Source organism: Typopeltis vanoorti, chromosome 1 (genome assembly GCF_054136105.1).
Source record: "Typopeltis vanoorti isolate ZY-2024b chromosome 1, IOZ_Tvanoo_1.0, whole genome shotgun sequence".
NCBI lineage: Eukaryota > Metazoa > Arthropoda > Arachnida > Uropygi > Thelyphonidae > Typopeltis > Typopeltis vanoorti.
In genome coordinates, this window is record NC_143549.1 from 70,629,934 (window position 1) to 70,649,929 (window position 19,996).

The 19,996-nt window shown below is 37.1% G+C and overlaps 1 protein-coding gene across 1 annotated transcript in view; it reads right to left on the reverse strand.

The window, feature by feature from the left end:
* egl (Egl_like_exo domain-containing protein) overlaps positions 1-19,996 on the reverse strand; it is an 86,626-nt gene that overhangs the window by 43,698 nt on the left and 22,932 nt on the right. Inside the window, exon 2 of the mRNA XM_090391186.1 lies at positions 14,784-14,864. Coding sequence (XP_090247312.1) covers positions 14,784-14,864 — 81 coding nt within the window. The remainder of the gene's footprint in view (positions 1-14,783; positions 14,865-19,996) is intronic.

The window sequence follows — 19,996 nt, forward strand, 5'->3', positions numbered from 1 at the left end:
GATGATTCTTTTATAATGGTTGTGAGCTGCAGTGTGAACAGCTGGAGTTTTGGTCTCGAGCCATTCATAGTAAGCAGAGGCTTTTTCTTTGACAGCATTGGCACACTTTTTTTTTTTTTTTTTTTTTTTTTTTGGAGAACCAAAGCTTGGATGGTAGCTGAGAATTTGGAGTGGAATGAGGGATGAAAGTCCTCATTCTTGTGAGGATGATTTCTGTTATTTGGTCTGAGCAGGTGTTTGGATCAGAAGAACTGAAGAAGTAGTCAGACCATGGGAAGGAGGAATAGCAGTCACCGAGGTCTTCCCGGCTGGCACCTTTCTATTGCCAAAGGACATGAGACTGTGAACTGGTGGATGAAGGTAGTTCTATGACAAAAGAGATTTGTATGAGGTTGTGGTCTGAGTTATCAAGAGAACCAACAACCACGGTATACCTGAAAGGGGAGCTTATTAGGAAGAGGTCTAATGTGTTGGCCAATTGGAGGGAGTTGTCTGGTAAGAAGATTATGATCTGAGATAGGTCACTGCTGATGGGAGAGAAAGCATATGAAAAGGGCTGTTTGGTTTGATAGAGAAATTTTGAACCAAAGCAGATTAAACAGTGGGGATTCAAGGATGTGCAGTCTCTGGCATGGTACGTTGGTTCTGATGAATGCACATTTCAGTTAGTCAGATCCTTGGATATTTGGAAACCAAATCTCAAACTCTGATCCTTGTGTTCCACCACAAGGATCAGAAATCTGTTCCACCTTGTGTTCCACCACAAGGATCAGATCTTTTTCCACAACAAGGGTGGCTCTTGTGCCACCCTTGTTGTCTTTGTTGTTCTTAAGACTTAACGATGTCTCTGTTGTTCTTAAGACTTTTTATCGCTAGCCTTTCGCCACGGGAGATGTTATCAGATGGAGGTCTTGCATTATTAATCACAAGTATTGCTTCCATGCGAAGTAAACTGGCATCTGCGGCAGGAAGTAGTGATGCAGCTTTCTCCATCTTAGTTAAAAACATTTCCTTGGGAATAGTTTTAGGCGCAAGGACAAAAGTGAGATCTCTTTTAAGAATTTGTTCTTCGTTGTGATTTAGAACATATGATGAATGGTTTATCACTAATTTTTTATTTCTTCCATGAAGATTATTAGGGGGTTGGTTGTTCTTGTGTTCTCTTTAGCGAATTAAACTTTCTGATAAGCTTATGTTTGTTTAAGTTTTGAGATGTTAATGCCCGATGTGTACTTATTTCTTGAACGTGATTCCATGACATGCAGTCCAAGGAGGTCGCTAAATGGTTTTCTAAGGATGATTTTTGAGAAAAGAGAACAGCTAAATTACATTTGGTATCGTTAATCCTCTCTCCTAAAAGTTCTAGTTTTGCTTTTTGGTAGATTCTGTGTGCTTTTTTACTGGTAATGGCTTCTCTGAATTGTAAGAATTCAGGAATAATAGAAGAGAACTTACAACGTTTCAGGATGATAAGTCTGTTGATAGCGAGTCCAATACTCTTTAGTGTCTTCTCATAAGCTTTCGTAGGATGGAAATTATACCCGTCAGAAGGGATATGATAGCAATTTGTAGTATTAACTCAGTACTGGGATATGTTCATACTTATATTTACTGACTATAACCAAGACTAGAATAACAATTAAATTTATTCAAAACACAACATGTTTCATCGGATTGTCCGACTTCTTCAGGCGTGGGAACATAGAAAGCAAGTAAACACTATAAGAAACATCTTATCACTATAAAACGACTATTATAAAATCAGTTAGCTTTGAACTGTAGCTACAGTCCTTGTTGAAGTTCTATTGTTAAGTAGCTGCATGCGTCTGATTTCACGCGTGTGCCAATATCGTGTGTGTGTGTGTGTGTGTGTGTGTGTGTGTGTGTGTGTGTGTGTGTGTGTACACATATATACACGAGGTGGTATCAAAAAGTTTTGAGACTAGCTCGGTTTATGAGAAATTACTTTATTTATCTACGTTTACACACTATCACCTTCAAAATAGTCCCCCTGCATATCAATACAATGCTCCCAGCGTTCTTGCCATTTCTGGAATGTGTCCTGGAAGTCTTCTTTTCGAAGCATGTCAAGCACCTTCTGCGATTCGCGCTGGATCTCCACAATGGTCCTCCGCAATTTGTCCTCTTCCTGAATATCTTCATCTTCGAGAAGAGGACAAAGTCTGCAGGAGCCAAATCTGGCGAGTAGGGTGGTGCAGAAGTGAGATCATGTTGTTTCTGGCGAGAAACACACGTGTGAGGAGAGCTCGGCGACAGGGTGCATTGTCGTCACGGAGCATCCAGTTTTTTGCATGTTTCTCGCCAGAAACAACATGATCTCACTTCTGCACCCACCCTATTCGCCAGATTTGGCTCCTGCAGAATTTGCCCTCTTCCTGAAGATGAAGATCTAGCTCAAAGGTCACCGTTTTGACACCATTGTGAAGATCCAGTGCGAATCGTAGAAGGTACTTCACATGCGTCTGAGGGAGGACATCTTAAAACCTGGCAGTAGAACTCGCTACTGACGGTCTGGTCCCTGAGGATGAATTCTCGATGCACAATGCCGCGAATGTCAAAAACGACGATCAGCATGCACTTGGTCAAGCTGCGGACCTGCCTCACCTTTTTCGGTCGTGGAGATGATGGGCTCTTCCACTGTGAAGACTGTTGCTTCATCTCAGGGTTGTACCCATACACCCAAGTTTCGTCACCGGTAATGATTCTCGCCATGAAGGATGGGTCATCCACGGCACGGTGATGGAGTTTTTGGCAGGCTTTCACATGGTGTTCTTTCTGCTCCTGAGTCAGCAGCCTGGGGACAAACTTGGTAGCAACACGGCGCATGTTCAAATCACACGCGAGAATTCAACAATAGCAGCAATGTTGTGGAGTGTTCTCCGACGATCCTCATGCACACATTGCCTAATGGTTTCGACATTTTTGGGGGTTGAGCTCATTGAAGGTCTTCCTGATCTCTCATCGTCTTCCAGTGATGTTCTTCTGCTCTTGAAGCATGCGTGCCACTCAAAACACCTTGAATGACTCATTGTAGCATCGCCGTAAACTTGCTGAATCATGTCAAACATCTCTGTGGCAGATTTGCCCAGTTTCATGCAGAATTTCACGTTTGCTCTTTGTTCTAACTTGCTGTTCATGATGAAATCGCAGATGTGGTAACGCAGGTGTTCAGAATAGCATCAGTTGCACAGCTCCCGATGTACACAGGACGATGTCTTTTAGCACACTGACTTATGACTTATGTGCTCCCTGTGACTGTGCATGCAGCCTTGTGCTGCCAGCTGTTGGCATGTTACAAACCTAGTCTTGAAACTTTTTGATACTACCTCGTGTATGTATATAAATTCTACCCACTACATAACACTAATCTAAAATTTTGTTTTAAGCAATACTGATATCACAGTTTCAATGTCACTAATATCCACCTTTCTAACACTTTAGAATTACTTAAAAATGCCCCCCGCCCCATTACTGATCTTTTCAATATTGCCATTCATGTGATAACTTCACCTTTGGAAGGACATCATATATAAAGAGCAATGTTCTTCCCTTCTCTAACTGCCAATTTTTATATGAAGCATCTAGAAAAACATGCACTTGATAGTGTGCCCTCAAAACCATCTATCTGGCTAAGATACATTGATTATGCATTTTATATTTGGCCACATAGGTCAAACATTACTCATATACCTGTTCCACTTTAACAACCAGCACCATAGAATCCAGTTCACTACAGAAAAATAAAATATTTAGACACTTTAATCGCACATATGAACGGTACACTTTCTTTCTTGGTTCACAGAAAACTTGTCCACACAAGTAAAAACTTTTTTTTTTTCATCATCCTTCCTCTCTCCCAACGATATGGTATCAAAATCTCTTAACAGAGCCACCAACCTCTATTCCAATTAGACTTACCTCACAGCTGAGGGTTACCTCTATTTGTGGCACTATCAATCAATGCTATCAACCAATTAATTTCCTGATTTGTATCCTCAAAGGGGTGTTCAAGCTACTATGCCAGACACTACAATGGCAAATACCCATTGGATTTCTGCTCAGGACATGGACTGGTTATTACTAACACCATGTTTCAACATAAAAATGTGCACAAATTCACATGGAGAGAAGAGACAAGAAATAAGAAGTCTCACTGACTATGTTATTGTTGATAGTGATGTTTTCTCCCTGGTGCAGGACATCAGGGAGAAAACATTTTTGAAATTTGAAATTGGAAGTGATCAGTATTTAGTCTTGGGCAGGATAAAATTGAATGTCATATTGAAAAGAATAACATGTAAGAAAGTTTTAAAGCGAACAAAAGTTGATCAGCTCTCATATGTGAACTGTAGACTAAAATACACAAAGGTTATTGAAGAAAAAATGAAAGAGTTTGAGAACAGCAACCAAACCTTGGAGATTCAATGCCAAGCCTTGAAGAAAACATTGATTGATTTAGCCAGCAGTATGTAGTGATGTTGTCTGCAAGGATAGAAAAATCAGAACTCCATGGTGGACACAGGAAGTTAGAGAGGCAGTGAAGGAAAAGAAGAAAGCATATCAAAAGTTCCTGGCAAATAAGTCAGCTAGTGCTCTGAGAGAATACAGAGACAAATGTAAGAAAGCTAAACACTGTGTAAAACTAGCTAAACAAAAGTCATGGGAGGACTTTGGCAAGAACATAGAAAATAAATATCAAGAAGGTGGCAAGATGTTCTGGAGGTTGTTGAAGAAGCTTAGAAATGGAAGAAAAAGAGTACTGTAAAAGAAGTTAGAGATGATAAAGGTGACATGAAAACGAGAGAAAAAGATATCATTGAAGTATGGAGTAATTACTTCAAAAAATTGCTAAATGAAACAAAAAGTGATAGCACAGCGGTAAAAAACACTCAACAGGCATACAATCAGTACTACATATCCATGCTTGAAATAGAAAATGCCATTGAAGGCTTGAAATGTGGAAAGGCAGCAGAAGTAGACGATATTCAATGAGAAATGCTGAAGTATGGTGGTATAAAAGTCTTACAGCAGCTGCACTGCATAGTTCAGAAAGTCTCGACATAGGGATGAATTCCCGATGATTGGAGTAGAGCTCTTATAGTACCCATATATGAAAAGGGAAATAAAACTGAATGTGAGAATTTCAGAGGTATTTCCCTACTGAGTGTTCCTGGCAAGATTTATGCAAGTATACTTGAGAAACACTTGAGAAGAATTGTGGAAGAAAAGCTTGGTGAAGAGCAAGCTGGATTCAGGCCAAATAGAGGCTGTCAGGATCAGATCTTCACTTTACAACAAATAGTCGATAAAGTATGGGAATATAACAAAGATCTGTATTTAAGTTTTGTTGATTTGGGAAAGGCATATGACAAGGTGCAAAGAAGAAGCTATTCAATACGCTACAGTTATATGGTGTCAATGGGACATTATATCAAGCAATACTTAGTCTTTGAGTTGTAAGTCAGCAGTTAGAATTGAAAGAAGTACAGGAAGATGGTTTAATGTTAAATCTGTTGTGAGACAAGGATGTACATTATCCCCTCCGTTATTCATTATCTATATGGATCACATTATGAAGGTAAGTGGTATTAAATATGATATCAAAATTGGAGATGTTAATGTGATCTCTTTGCTTTATGCAGACAATGTTATACTTCTAAATAAATCTGCTACAGGTTTGCAAGATTCCCTGACTAAATTGAATAACTGTTGTAATAGATATGGTATGAAGGTCAGTAATAAAAAGATAAAGACAATGAAAATAGGCAGAATCGTTGGAAATGTCAACTGCGTTTTGAATGGAGAACCAGTGGAAGAAGTAAAATATTTCAGCTGTTTAGGCACGATTTTTAGGAAGATGGTAAATTAAATATGGAAATAGACAATAAAATCAACAAAGCTGGTATGGTAGGAAGTAAATTGAATAAATTCATATGGAATAAGAGAGAAATTAGTTGGAACACTAAATTAGCTGTATGTAAGACAGAGTTCAAACCAGTTTTAACTTATGGATCTGAGGGCTGGGACTAGATACCGCAGATATGACAGTCCTGAGAAAGATTAGAGGTGTGAACAGATGGCATTAGTGGCAATATTATATTAAAAAAGAGGATATTAGGAAAGAACTTGACATTGTCAGGTGGCATGGTCACTTAAACAGAATGGGCGAGGTAAGATTAGCAAAACAAGTGTTCTCTGCCAGGTTGGCAGGAAAACGACCCAGAGGAAGATCAAGATATAAGTGGATTGATACGGTACAAAATGCCTTCAATGATAGAAATATATGATCTGATAATGTTGGAGTCTTGACAAGTAACAGACTGATTTGGAGGAAAATTGTAGATAGGAAGTTAGTAATGATGTAAATTTTTCATGTAGTACTATCATATCCTGTACACCCCTTGAGGGTACATGGCAGGAATTTAATGATGATGATGATTAATCTCTAATGAACAATTTTCTTCCAGATTAGTCTATTACTTGTGAGCATTGCAATATTATCATATCTAACATTTAGTGCTTCTAAGACTTCTAACTGCATCAATCCACCTAGACTTTGATCTTCCTCTGGGTCTTTTTCCTGCCAAACACTTATTTTGCTAATGCTAACAATGCCAATTTCCTTTCTAATATCTTCTCTGTTTCCAATCTGATGGCAGGATGTAGAGGCAACCTGGTATACGCTTGTTACCCCAGCATGTTGTACACACAGTAAAGTTTGGTGGTGGAGGAGTAATGGTGTGAGGCACACTGAGCTGGTTTAGAGTGGGACCACTGGTCATTGTCTGTGGTTCCATGAAGGCAGTTCAGTATCTTGATATTCTGAATAATCAGGTGCTGCCTACACCGTGGACTTTTTATGGAACAGACCTGTGTTACTATCAGGACACCAATACTCCATGCCACAAAGCTGCAGCTGTTATGGAATGGTATGAAGAGATGGGTGTTAAACGACTGCCTTGGCCTTCGAGGGGCCTGACCTCAACCCCATCGAACACCTGTGGGACGAATTGGAGTGCCGACTGAGGTCAAGAACAGCACATCCTCAATCTATCGCTGAATTCAGTGCTTCTCTGATGGAGGAATAGAAACAAATTCCATCTGATGTCTGCTGAACATTGGTGGAAAGCCTCATTCAAAGGGTGCAGGAGGTGACCAAAGCCTAAAGTGTCTGGATAATTGCTAGATAGTGTACCTTAAGAGAGAGAGAGAGAGAGAGATACAGCAGAGAAATGGCAAGCTAGCTGCATTAAATTGTCTAAAGTCCATGATCGTAGTACTCAACCCACCTTAGACAGTTGAAAAAACAGATGGATTTTGATATCAGATTTAATACCACTTTAACTTCATAACATGATTTCTGTGTGTTGAATAACAGTGAAGATAATGTGCACCATTGTCTCACACTTGATTTAATATCAAAATATCTTCCTATATCTCCTTTAATTTTTAACTGCTTACATACTGAATTATATAATGTCTCATTTACACCATATAACTGAAGTGTTGTGAACTGCTTTTCCCTAGGCACCTTGTGATATGCCTCTTGAATATTTACAAAACTTGAATATAGATCCTTATCTGTAATAAAGTGAAAAACTGATTCTGAGTCCATCTTTTTGGAATGAACTCAGCTTTTTCTTCTTCAAGCTTCCCTTCCACAATTTTTCATCATCAAATTTCTGACATATACCCTCAAGAGTGTACAGGATATTATGATAGTACTTCATGAAAAATTTACATCATTACTAACTTCCTATCAATTTTCCTCCAAATCAATCTGCTACCTGTCAAACCTCCAACATTATCAGATCTATATTTCTCTCTTCTGAGACACGTTTTACTGTATCAATCAACCTATAGCTTGGCCTTCCTCTGGATCTTTTTCCTTCCAACCAAGGCAGAGAAGACCTGTTTTGCTAATCTTTCATCTTCCTTTCTGTTTAAGTGACCATATCACCTGAGATCAGTTCTACTATCATATTCCTGGATGCTAACAATGTCAAGTTCTTTCCTAATAGCCTTGTTTTTAATATGATATTCTCATTGATGCCATCTGTTCATGTCCCTAATCTTTCTCAGGACTCTCATACCTATAGTCTATAGACTTTGGTCAAGTGTTTTATTTCTAACCCAGCTTTCAGATCCGTAAGTTAAAATTGGTTTGAACACTGTCTTGTATACAGCTAATTTAGTGCTTTGACTAATTTCTCTTTATTCCATATAAGTTTATTCAGTTTACTTTCTACCATACCAGCTTTGTTGATTCTGTTGTCTATTTCCATATTTAATTTACCATCTTCACTAAAAACTGTAAGTAAATAGGTTTAATATTGCTTTCCTTCATAATGTGATCCATACAGATAATGAACAGTGGATTTATTTAATAGTATAACATTATCTGCATAAAGTAAAGAGCTGAGATTAACATCTCCAATTTTGATATCAAGTTTAATGCTACTTTCCTTCATAATGTGATCGATATAGATAATGAATAATAGAAGAGATAATGTATGTCCTTGACTGACACCAGATTTACCATCAAACCATCTTCCTGTACTTCTTTCAATTCTAACTGCTGATTTACAACTCAAATAAAGACCAAGTATTGCTTGATATAATGACCCATTGACATCATATAACTTAGCATTTTAAATAACTTTTCTCTTGGCACTTTGTCATATGCCTTTTGCAGGTCTACAAAACTTAAATACAAATCTTTGTTATATTCCTATGATTTCTAAACTATCTGTTGTAAAGTGAAAATCTGATCTTGACAGCCATTTGTATAGACATTTCAGGCTTTTGATGACTTTTCTACTTAAGTATGGATAGAATTATATATATATATTCCTGATTGGATACCTGTTGAGCGTTTTTTTTTTTTTTTTTTTTTTTTTTTTTAACCACTGTGCTGTCATTGCATGAACCAGCTTGTTCTTCACAAGCTTCCCTTCCACAATCTTCCTCAAGATCTTTTCAAGTATGCTTGCATAAATCTTACTTGGAACACTTAGTAGAAAAATTCCTCTAATTCTCACATTCAGTTTCATTCCCTTTTTTAAAGATGGGTATTATGAGAGCTCTACTCCAATCACTGTGAATTCTACCGTCTGACCAAGCCCTCTCAATTATTCACTGTAGCCACTGCAAAACTTTTATATCCTCAATACTTAAGAATTTCTGGTCAAATATCAGCTACTTCCACTGCCTTTCCACATTTCAGGCTTTTGATGACTTTTCTACTTCAAGTATGGATAGAATTATATATGTAATCCTGATTGGATACCTGTTGAGTGTTTTTTTTTTTTTTTTTTAACCACTGTGCTATCACTGCTTGTTTCATTAATTTTTTGAATTACTCCATACATCAAGGATATTTTTCTCCAGTTATCATGTAACTTTATCATCTCTAATTCCTTTTACAGCACTCTTTCCTCCATTTCTGAGCTTTTTGAAATAGCCTCTAGAATATTTTGCTACCTTCCTGATATTTATTTTGTATATTCTAACCAAAGTCTTCCCATGACTTTTGTTTTGCTAGTTTTACACAGTGTTTAGCTTTCTTACATTTGTCTCTGTATTCTCTAAGAGCACAAGCTGAAGGAACTCGTGGTCAAAGAGTGTTAGATCTGATTATAGTGTCGTGGGGGGGGGGGATCAGTTAAAGATGTAACTATTCTGCCTGCAGTTGATGACAGTGATCATAAGGTACTCACTTGGGAAGTGGCTAAGTTTATGAATGTGTTTATGAATGTTCCATTTCAGAAAAGGTTACATGCTGAACTACAAAGCAGGAAATTATGATCACCTGAGGAATACACTGGGTTCTGTGCCATGGTATCGACAGTACATGGGAAGTGTTTAAAAATATTTATATGATGCGATATCAGCATGTGTCCCTACAGTTCAAAGAATAAATAGTGTAGGAGTGAAATGGATGTATAATCTAATTAAGCAGGAGATTCATAAAAATAAAAAAATAAATAATGAGGAAGGAATACTGTGTGCACAAGGGTGATAATCGGTTATGATAATTATAAGCAGCAGGCTAGAAGAGTCACAAGTCACGGAAAGCTAAGTCTGAGTATGAAAAGAAACTGGCTCTACAAGTTAAAGACAACCCAAAAGAATTCGATCGTTATTATGCTGCAAGTAAAAGAAATGAATGTGAAAGAATAACTCTACTGAATTCAGATGGTATGAGAGAGTGCAGAATGCACTCTCTCATACCATCTGAATTCAGTAGAGTTATTGTTCAATTAATAATAAGTGATTGTTCAATTAATGAGTAGCCATTTTGCTTAAAAGCTATTAACCAGATATATACAACATTGAACTCATCACTATCTTTTCATTGTTTGAGTAAACTCATCTGTATGAGGAGGAGGAAGTACTGGAGATGTTGTGAATAAGAATTCTGCAATAGGAACTTATTTATTTCGTATCCAAACACAAGTAATACAGTAGTAAGTAAGTGGTACAACATGATTTACAACAAAATTAGGATACAATACAATGAGATCAGCTTAGATTTAGTAGGTGAATAATAATTAAATATGAAAAAATGAAACTATACATAACTTATATACAATAAACATGGTCAGATGTTCCTCCAGTATCTTGCACAATCAACTGCTATTTCTGTGCAGGATATAAGGTCCTCTTTTATATCTTCTGATATCCAATAGGAACTTACTGGATATTAGCACAGATGCTAAAAGTGTGTTCAGCCAAACTGGCTATTCCTTTGACCAGGCTATATAATTTGAGTCTCAAAATAGGGAAGATTCCACAATATTGGAAAGAATTTATGATAATCACATTGCACAAGAGTGGTGAAAAGATCGATGTATCCAATTATCAACTAATCAGTATCTCAGGAATGGTGGTGGCAAAGATTTTTGAAAAGTTGGTTAGTGCTTGCATTCATAAATGGATTGACAGATAACCTCTACTTTGCAATGAACAGTCTCACTTTATTAAAGGAAGGTCATGTTTTAACAACTTGCACACATTCTATACATAATGTTACCATTGATATAGACAAGAGGGGAATGGATACACCATGATACTTTTGGATTTTGCTAAGACTTTTGACAGAATACAGTATGGAAGACTGTTGAATAAATTGGATAACATGAGAAGTCCACGCAGTTAGCCGAGTGGCTATGCGCTTCGCAACCATATGCCTGGGTTCAATTCCGGTCACCGATGTGAGGAGCTTAGGATCTTTCTCAGACATAGCCAGGTTAGCCGGTCTTAGGTGTGGACTGCAGGGTTTTTTCATCAATTTCATCAACACTTCTCCAGATATAGGATACATCACATAGGACTAACCAACTGATCCTTGTGAACAGTTGCAGTTAAATGAATAGAAAAACCCTCAATGCTGCAAGGTAAAAGAGAAGAAAAGGAGGAAGAAGAAAGGGATTGGATTATGAACTACAGGCAACCTTTGTATAATGCGGTACTTATACAATGCGGTCTACAAATTGTAGTAACCCTTTATCCTTTCATATATTCTTATTTTTCACCATGCGACTTAAAAATCAAATTTTATCTTCATTAAATTTGTGTCTTCCAGTATCATGCATGTAGTTATACGTAGCGAATTTTTATTAGGGGAAATACCCTTTAGCATGTATGTACGTCAATTGTTTACCATACAAATTGCTTATTGTTGATAATTGTCTTCGTTTTCTGCCAGGAAAGCGCATTAAAAATCATAAGTGTGTTAATTTCAAGTTGAGCACTTTATTTCCTGGTGAGTTACCTACATAATTAACATATAATGCTTCTTTTTATGTAAAAAATTATTTTTTTATAGTAATGACCACTAAAACTGCAACGAAAGGGAAAAAACCGACATTGAAAAGAAAATTCATTTCTCTCAAAGAAAAAAATTAAAATCTTGGATTGGATCGGTTGAAAAATGGAGGAAAATCAGGAGTTGTTTGAAGGACTTTGAATCTAATGAATCAACAATTTGAACAATCAAAGAAAACGAACATAAAATCCGAGAAAGTGTTATTGCTGGATCAACGGTAAGTGCAAAGTGCGTTGCTCGTGTACGCGATATCCTAATGGAAAAAATAGAGAAATCTCTAATGATTTGGATAGAAGATTGCACTCAAAAGAAAATTCCTTTGGAAGGAAATCTTATTAAACAAAAAGCTCTCAAAGTTTACATTTGAAAGATCAAGGTTCTTCAGAAGAAAGCTCTCAGCATGGATTTTGTGCCAGTAAAGGTTAGTTCAAAAACTTGAAAAATCGGTTTTCTTTGCATAATCTTAAAATCCAGAGAGAATCAGCATCAGCAGATGTAGAAACTGCCAGGAAATACCCAGGAGAACTTTTAAAAACCATTGAAGGTGGTTATAGTGCACATTGAAAAATTCCAGCATGGTGGTAAGCAAGGTCTTATTACTTACTTCTTGATAACTAAGCCGAAATAAGCAATAAGAATTATGCAAATGATGTCCAAGAGATTTCAAGTGATGACGACATCTGGCCACTCATAAATAAGGAACATGTACGAAATGTTATTTTTGAAGAAAGTGATGATTAAAATATGCACTTTATTTCATTTTGCCTAAAACATTTATGCATTATGAAGTTTACGTACAATTTGTAATTTTTATAGTATGCATTTGTTTCATAGTTTATATGTTTTCTTTTGTTTACATAATTAAAAAAAATGATTTTGGAACATAACCCTACTTTTTCTATGCTCGCATAATGCGATTGTATAACATGCCATTTGTTGCAAGGGAACTGGCATTGTCTCTGCCTGGGGCTCTTTAATTTAAGTCTCAGCTATGGTTGAGTTCCAAGGGTGTGGAAAGTGGGCAAAACAATTCCCTTACATAAGGGAGGTTCTAAGACCAGTAGCAAATTATAGATCAATCAGTTTCATAGGCATGGTGGTAAAAAGACTGGAAAAATTGACTAAAAAGAATTCAAGAACAGGTAGATAAAAATATGATACTGCATGAGGGGCAACATAGCTTTGTGAAGGGTCAGTCATGTCTTAGTAATTTATTAACTTTTTATAATAGAGTAACAGCAGAGTTGGATAAATGAAATGGTTATACAGCAATTCTGCTGGAGTTTGCAAAGGTATTTGACAGAATACCACATGGAACTCTGTTACATAAATTAGAACAAATGGGGATGGATATGATGCTGGTTAAGTGGATAAGAGGATGGCTGCTGGATAGATATCAGAAAGTGGTATATGGATGGACAGAAGCGAGGCTAAAACAGGTGACTAGTGTGCCACAAGGTTCAGTGCTGGGACCATTGCTGTTTAATTTGTACATAAATAATATAGGATATAACTTGAAAGAAAATATTCAGTTGTTTGATGATGCGAAATTAGGTAGAGTAATAAAGGCAATTGTGGACAGCCTGCAAGATGATTTAAATAGGCTGTCAGTATGGGCAAAACATAATGGGTATGCATTTTGGGATAAATAGATTACAAGCCATGTATGACATTGATGGCACTGTACTCCAGGAAATAGATGAAGCTAGAGATTTAGGGGTGGTAGTAGACAGAGAGTTAAAGTATAGAGGACATATTACTAATTTTGCTAAGGTAGCTCATAAGATTACTTAGCTACTGAAGAACAATAACAAGCAGAGATAAGGAAGTTGTTATTCCTTTATATAAGGCCTTGATACATCCACATCTGGATTACTGTGCTCAGGTCTGGTCTCTTAAGGATGAGGAAATGGTGGAGAAGATTCACAGGCAAGTGACCGAGATGATGAGCAGCCTATGGAATGTTCCCTATGAGGGTAGATTGAGGGTGTGTGCATTCTGGAAGTTGGTTGAAGGATTTTATAGGATTGATGCAGGGGAAAATGTTTCAGAACTTGGCTAAAGGGATTAGAACAAAAGGTCATCTCTGGAAGGTGAATAAAAGTTGTGGTTAGTAGGGATGTGAGGACTAGATTTTTTGCTTGGAGAGCTGGGAACGAGTTGCCAGTTAGTTGAGTGATTTGTCTGTTAATGGGTTCAAGAAGAGGTATGGTAGATTGTGTGCATAGTTTGGGTCTCTAGCAATGAGCTTTGAACCCTATGGAGGTGACTGTACAATAATAATAATTTTTTCAATATTTATACTACAAGTACTGAACAATGAAATATAACTGTCATGAGTCATTAAATGTCCATATGCTCATGATCCTGCAGTATACCTCAATGGTTGTGAGATACACCTTATTTGGTTAAAAATAATCATAGCCAAAGTAAATTACTGAGGAATGGTGCAAAAATCTGTTATAATCAAATCTTCTATTACTAAAGTATTGAACAGGCCTCATATGTGGGGGGGGGATATATTGGAAAGTTTATTATATACACATATTCACAAGCATATAGTAATTTTATTACTGCAGTGTGTAATGCCCTGTGAAGAGGAATAAGAGAGTGCTATGAGTGCGACATTTAAGTTGGTAAAAGGTTGTTACCGGGTCAACGTGTAAGAAATTTTTGGGAGATGGGGTTGAACAAGGGGACATACCTGGAAGCTGTATAAGGAGGGTGTGAGCAGAGGCAAAAGAAGTAAGTTCTTTGCATGGAGAGTGGTTGGCGAGTGGAATGAGATGCCTGACACTGTGGTGAATACATCGAATGAATTTAAAGCATGGTTTGATGGGCTTTGAGTGTAACAGTGTTTGTTTGCCTCCTACAATCAGTTGACTCCATAGAGGTCTGGTGTTAATAATAACAATAATAATAATTCACCTACTTGTGTATCAAAGATATTTTTCAACATAACTCCAAACTGATGGAAAAGAGCACCACTGTCATTTCTGCAGTCATGAAAAACCTAGAAAGAAAAAGTACGCATTTGAAATCAAACATTTAAACTGAATTTTAAAATTAAACTTCATTGAAAATTATAAGCAACTATAGCAAAAAAAGTAGCTATTGTTTTGGAGTCAAACTGCCTTCAACAAAAATATAAATAAAATAAGTTGAATTAAATAAGAATCTTATCTTCTTTATAACATACAGTAAATTTTAATATAATAAAAAACTTCTTAGAAGTGTGTTTTTATATATGTTTTTCTAAGCATGTGAACGTACATCAGTACGTTCACATACAAAATATATTACAATATATTTTGATTTTAATAAAAAAAATCTGCTATTCTACTATAATGAAAGCTTTTGATTGTTTTCTACATTCATGTAAATTCTTTTTTCAGAATTATTTTATTATTATTATGCGACATCTCCAGGGAGTCCAAAGACTCATTGAGGGAGGGTGCCTACTCTACAACTCTGTTTCCACCACTCAATCCACCAACTGCAATGAACCACAAATACACCAACTGCAATGAACCACAAATACACCAACGTCATCTACCGCCCACCACCACTAGTATTTTCACAAACAATCACAAGCATGTGATTGTTTCGAACCCACAGCCTTTTGGCTGGAGAGCGGTATGCTAATCACTCGACAAACTATGCCAGCCTGGTTGGTTTCAAATTTATAATTCAAAATCCAAAGTGTTTATTGGGGTTGCTTAAGGATCAAAATTAGATAAATGGGAGGATTCACTATGCAGCATATAAAGAATAGAGAACTGATCATTGATTCTGATCCAATGTATTTCTCACCATCTCATAGTGAACTCCATTGTTAAATATTCACCTCTAAATAAATTAAGGGCTGGCCAATCAGTATAGAGCCATTTGAACTGTATTCTATGTCACTTTAACAACAAACGAATGAACATGGATGGTATGTCATCCAGTTAAACAATATCCATTGCTGTTTTGGTCAAAGAAAATATCAACAGTGAAATGTAAGCTACTGTAACAACAAAAAAGAAAAAGGAAATTAGAAAGGAACTACTAGGAAAATTAGAGAAGTACCTAAACAATATAACTGGTATTATCAAAATAAAAGCAAAAAGGATATTGCTAAATAATAACTTATAGGGTGCCATATCTGAGTAATATTAATCAGTGCAAGATGAAGTAGCCACAGTATTCAAACAAGCAATGGCAGCCAATTTCAAGCAGTGAGAGATAGATAGATTTCAAAATGGGAAATTGAACAATCAAACTTATTTATGATTATGGTCTCACAGAAAGTTCTGGCAGAGAAGAAATAGAAGAATTTTAAGTCATTAAAAAAAAGCAGCTGACAAAGCTGGCCTTTCTTGAACACTGAAACAAATGACTATGTGCATAAATTCATATAGAAATAAATGACAAATCTCAAGTCTCACAGCCTATGGTAATAGATATAGTGATATGGTAATACGGTAATAGCCGTAATACAAGGGATATGAAATAAAAAGCAATTTTTTCATCCCTTCTCCTCAGAGCAGTGTGACTGATAACTTCAAGGCCATGCTGAGAGACCCATAACCTCTTCCATCTTGAAGGTACATCAGTTAAAAAACTAGTGACACAGGCTGGCTGTCATTTAATGAATGGGTCAAAACTGTCAGTACATGTCATGAGGCTTCCTGGTCAACTAGCACATAATCCTGCTGCCACATACTCTGCCAGGTCACACCAGGAGGAGAGTCCAAGCAGTGGTATGTGGGAGAGGCACTGTTGAGGCCAGGTCATAGAATGGAGACAGGTTTCTTTTGGTATGAAAGTCACGTGCATGAGTATCTTTTTTTCAATGCATGTTCCCATTATATCCTTCCACCTAATCACAATTAAATTTATGAAGACTCCTATAAACAATAACGGTAATACTGTGACAAATATGAATCTCCCTCAAACTAATCTCACCAAAAAAAGTCACTTCACAACCAGACAATATACGAATCAAGCTAAAAATTCACTTTCACATTATTAACATCCATGGCATTAACACCAAAAACTTCTGTTCACCACTACCTTACAATCTTCCAGACCAAACATCTAATTCCTAAAATACCCCAGATTGCAGCGACATCTATTACTGTGCTTCCAATGCTCTAACTAAACAGTAGACGATTCTTTTCACCAGGGCAGCACCTATGCCTTTGTGAAATCGGATATAGCTTGCCAGAGAATGTCTAATTTTGATTCTCCTACTTTTGACCACCTTCTTTGGCTCAAGGTTTCTTCATCCCATTTAGGAACATTCATTTGTTGCATTTACTGGTCTCTAAACACCAATAATCCATCAAATCTCTTTGCATTCCTTTCCATGAAACATGACCAGCTGCAATCCAGCTATTCAAATAGTGAGATCATCCTCCTGGGTGATCATAACCACAATTCTGACTTGCTCCCCTATTTCAATACGACCAACTAAGCTGGACAAGAAGCAGAAGTCTTTGCTCCAAGTAATGACCTAATACAGTGTTTCTCAATCTGTATCAATCTTAACTTAAATAAATACATATATATATTTTTAATTATCCAAACAAAACAAATTAAAATTGAATAAGTAAAACTTATTGAAATAAAATGGGTACTTAAAAAACCAACAAATAACAGCAGAATGACGAGTAATAAAAGAGGGGTGAAGTGAACAACAATATGGTTTTATTGCTTCCGCCTTCAATTGCTGTTTTGTGAGATTTGAAGTAAACATCTGTTATCCACATTTCAATATTGTTTGTTATTTATTGATTTTTATGATTGAAGGTTTTCCTCTTTCAACCAAGGCTCAGAATATCTTCAGAAGTGCTAAGTGATACTTGGACAAAGTGTGTTGTGAATTAACCCCAGTATTTATATATATTTTTGGAAACATTTTTTAATAATGGAAAAGTGGCTTAGAAGTAGGACTTTGAAAAGAAAAGCAAATGAAACAAGTGACGCTAACCCTAATTGTGATACAAGTGTTATAACGGCGAGTAAATTTGATACTATTAAAGTAGAAGAAACAAGCAGTTGAAAGAAAATATATAGCAAGAAATATAAAAGTTCATATTGGAAATTGGGTTTACTTGGTATGCAGATAAAAGTGAACAGAAACAAACCTCAATGTGTTTTGTGTTATGAAGTGTTGTCAAATGAGTGCATGAAACCTGCGAAACTCCGATGACATTTAGAAACTAAATATTGTGATGTAAAAAATAAGCCAATTGAATTTTTTTAGCAATGTTTAGGGATATTAAATCATAGGAAAGATATAGTTTCGACCATGGGTTTGATTAATAGTATGCATAAGCAAATAGAATCATAGGAAAGATATAGTTTCGACCATGGGTTTGATTAATAGTATGCATAAGCAAATAGAAGAAATGAATGGAAGGAGGGTAATTATTATGGGTGATTTCAATTATGGTAACATTGACTGGAAAGAGGAGAGGGCACATGGGAGGAAGGAATTGGATTTTATGCAGTTATTAAGGGACAACTATCTACGGCAACATGTATTGGAAAATACCAGGGGGCAGAGAGTGCTGGACCTAGTAATTGCAACTGAGAATGTAGCTGTAACGAACATGACCATGTTGCCACCAATTGGTGAGAGTGACCATAAGGTCATGACTTGGGAGGTGGCTAAAGGAGTCGAATTTACAATTAAGACAGGGTATATGTGGAATTACCGGGCTGGTAAGTATGACAAGCTTAGGTGTGTGCTTGGCTCAATGCCATGGCATGTAAAACTGCAAGGGCTGGATGTTGATGGTGCATGGGAGGTGGTTAAGAACTGTTTGCAGGAGGCAATGGTTGACTGTATACCAAGAGTCCGAATAATAAATCAGGTAGGGGTTAAATGGATGAATAACACTATTAAGCTTGAGCTGCAAAAAAAGAAACAATTGTGGAGGGAATTTAAGGAGAAGGGTGACCATCAGGTGCATGAACAGTATAAAGCTCAGGCCAGGATGGTAACAAAAGCAAAAGCAGATTACGAAAGGAAATTGGCCATGCAGGCTAAAGAGAATCCCAAACAGTTTTTTCAATATGTTGCAAGTAAAAGGAAAAATGCTCATGGTAGAATGATCTTAAAAAATGCTGAGGGTAGGGAGGTAACTGAATCAGTCGATGTTGTGGAATTACTGAGCGAGCACTTTGCAAGAGTATATCATCCAGGTGGTGGCTTTGCGGAAATGGAGGAACCAACAGCTTATACTGGAATTGTGATGAATGAGGTAGAGGTAACTAGTCTATTACAGAACCTCAATGTCAATACATCTGTGGGATTGGATGGTATACCAGCTCGTGTCGTACGTGAAGCGGCCAAAGAATTGTCAGTGCCCTTGACCATTATGTTTAATTTGAGCCTCAGGACTGGGTCAGTCCCAAGGGGGTGGAAAGAGGGGAAAATAGTTCCACTGCACAAAGGTGGTTCCAAGGCTGCTGTTGAAAATTACCGGCCAATCAGCATAACAGGAATCATTATCAAGGTCTTAGAGAAAATAGTCAAGAGGAAAATACAAGATTGGATAGAAGAAAATGGGATACTGTATAGGGGACAGCATGGTTTTGTGAAGGGTAGGTCCTGCCTCAGTAACTTGCTCACGTATTATAACACAGTGACGGCTGAACTGGATAAGGGTAATGGGTTTACAGTGATTCTGCTGGACCTTGCTAAGGCCTTTGACAGGATACCACATGGAATTCTAATCAGTAAATTGCAGCATATGGGAATGGACATAGGGTTGGTGAGATGGATAGGAGGGTGGTTGATGGAGAGATATCAGAGAGTGGTTTACTCAGGAGTAGAGTCCACAAGACGGCCTGTGACTAGTGGTGTACCACAAGGATCTGTTCTTGGACCACTGCTGTTTAATTTGTTCATAAATGATATAGGAAAGGATCTGAGAGGAACAGTTCATTTGTTTGCGGATGATGCGAAGTTGGGTAGGGCAATAGTGAATGCAGATGACGTCAAAATTTTGCAGGATGATTTGGATAGATTGGAGGTCTGGGCTAGGGAGAATGGATGTCAATTTAATGTGGCAAAATGTAAGGTTATGCATTTTGGGGTGAAAAGATGGGAGGCAGTTTACTGCATTGGTGGAACCCTGCTCCAGGAAA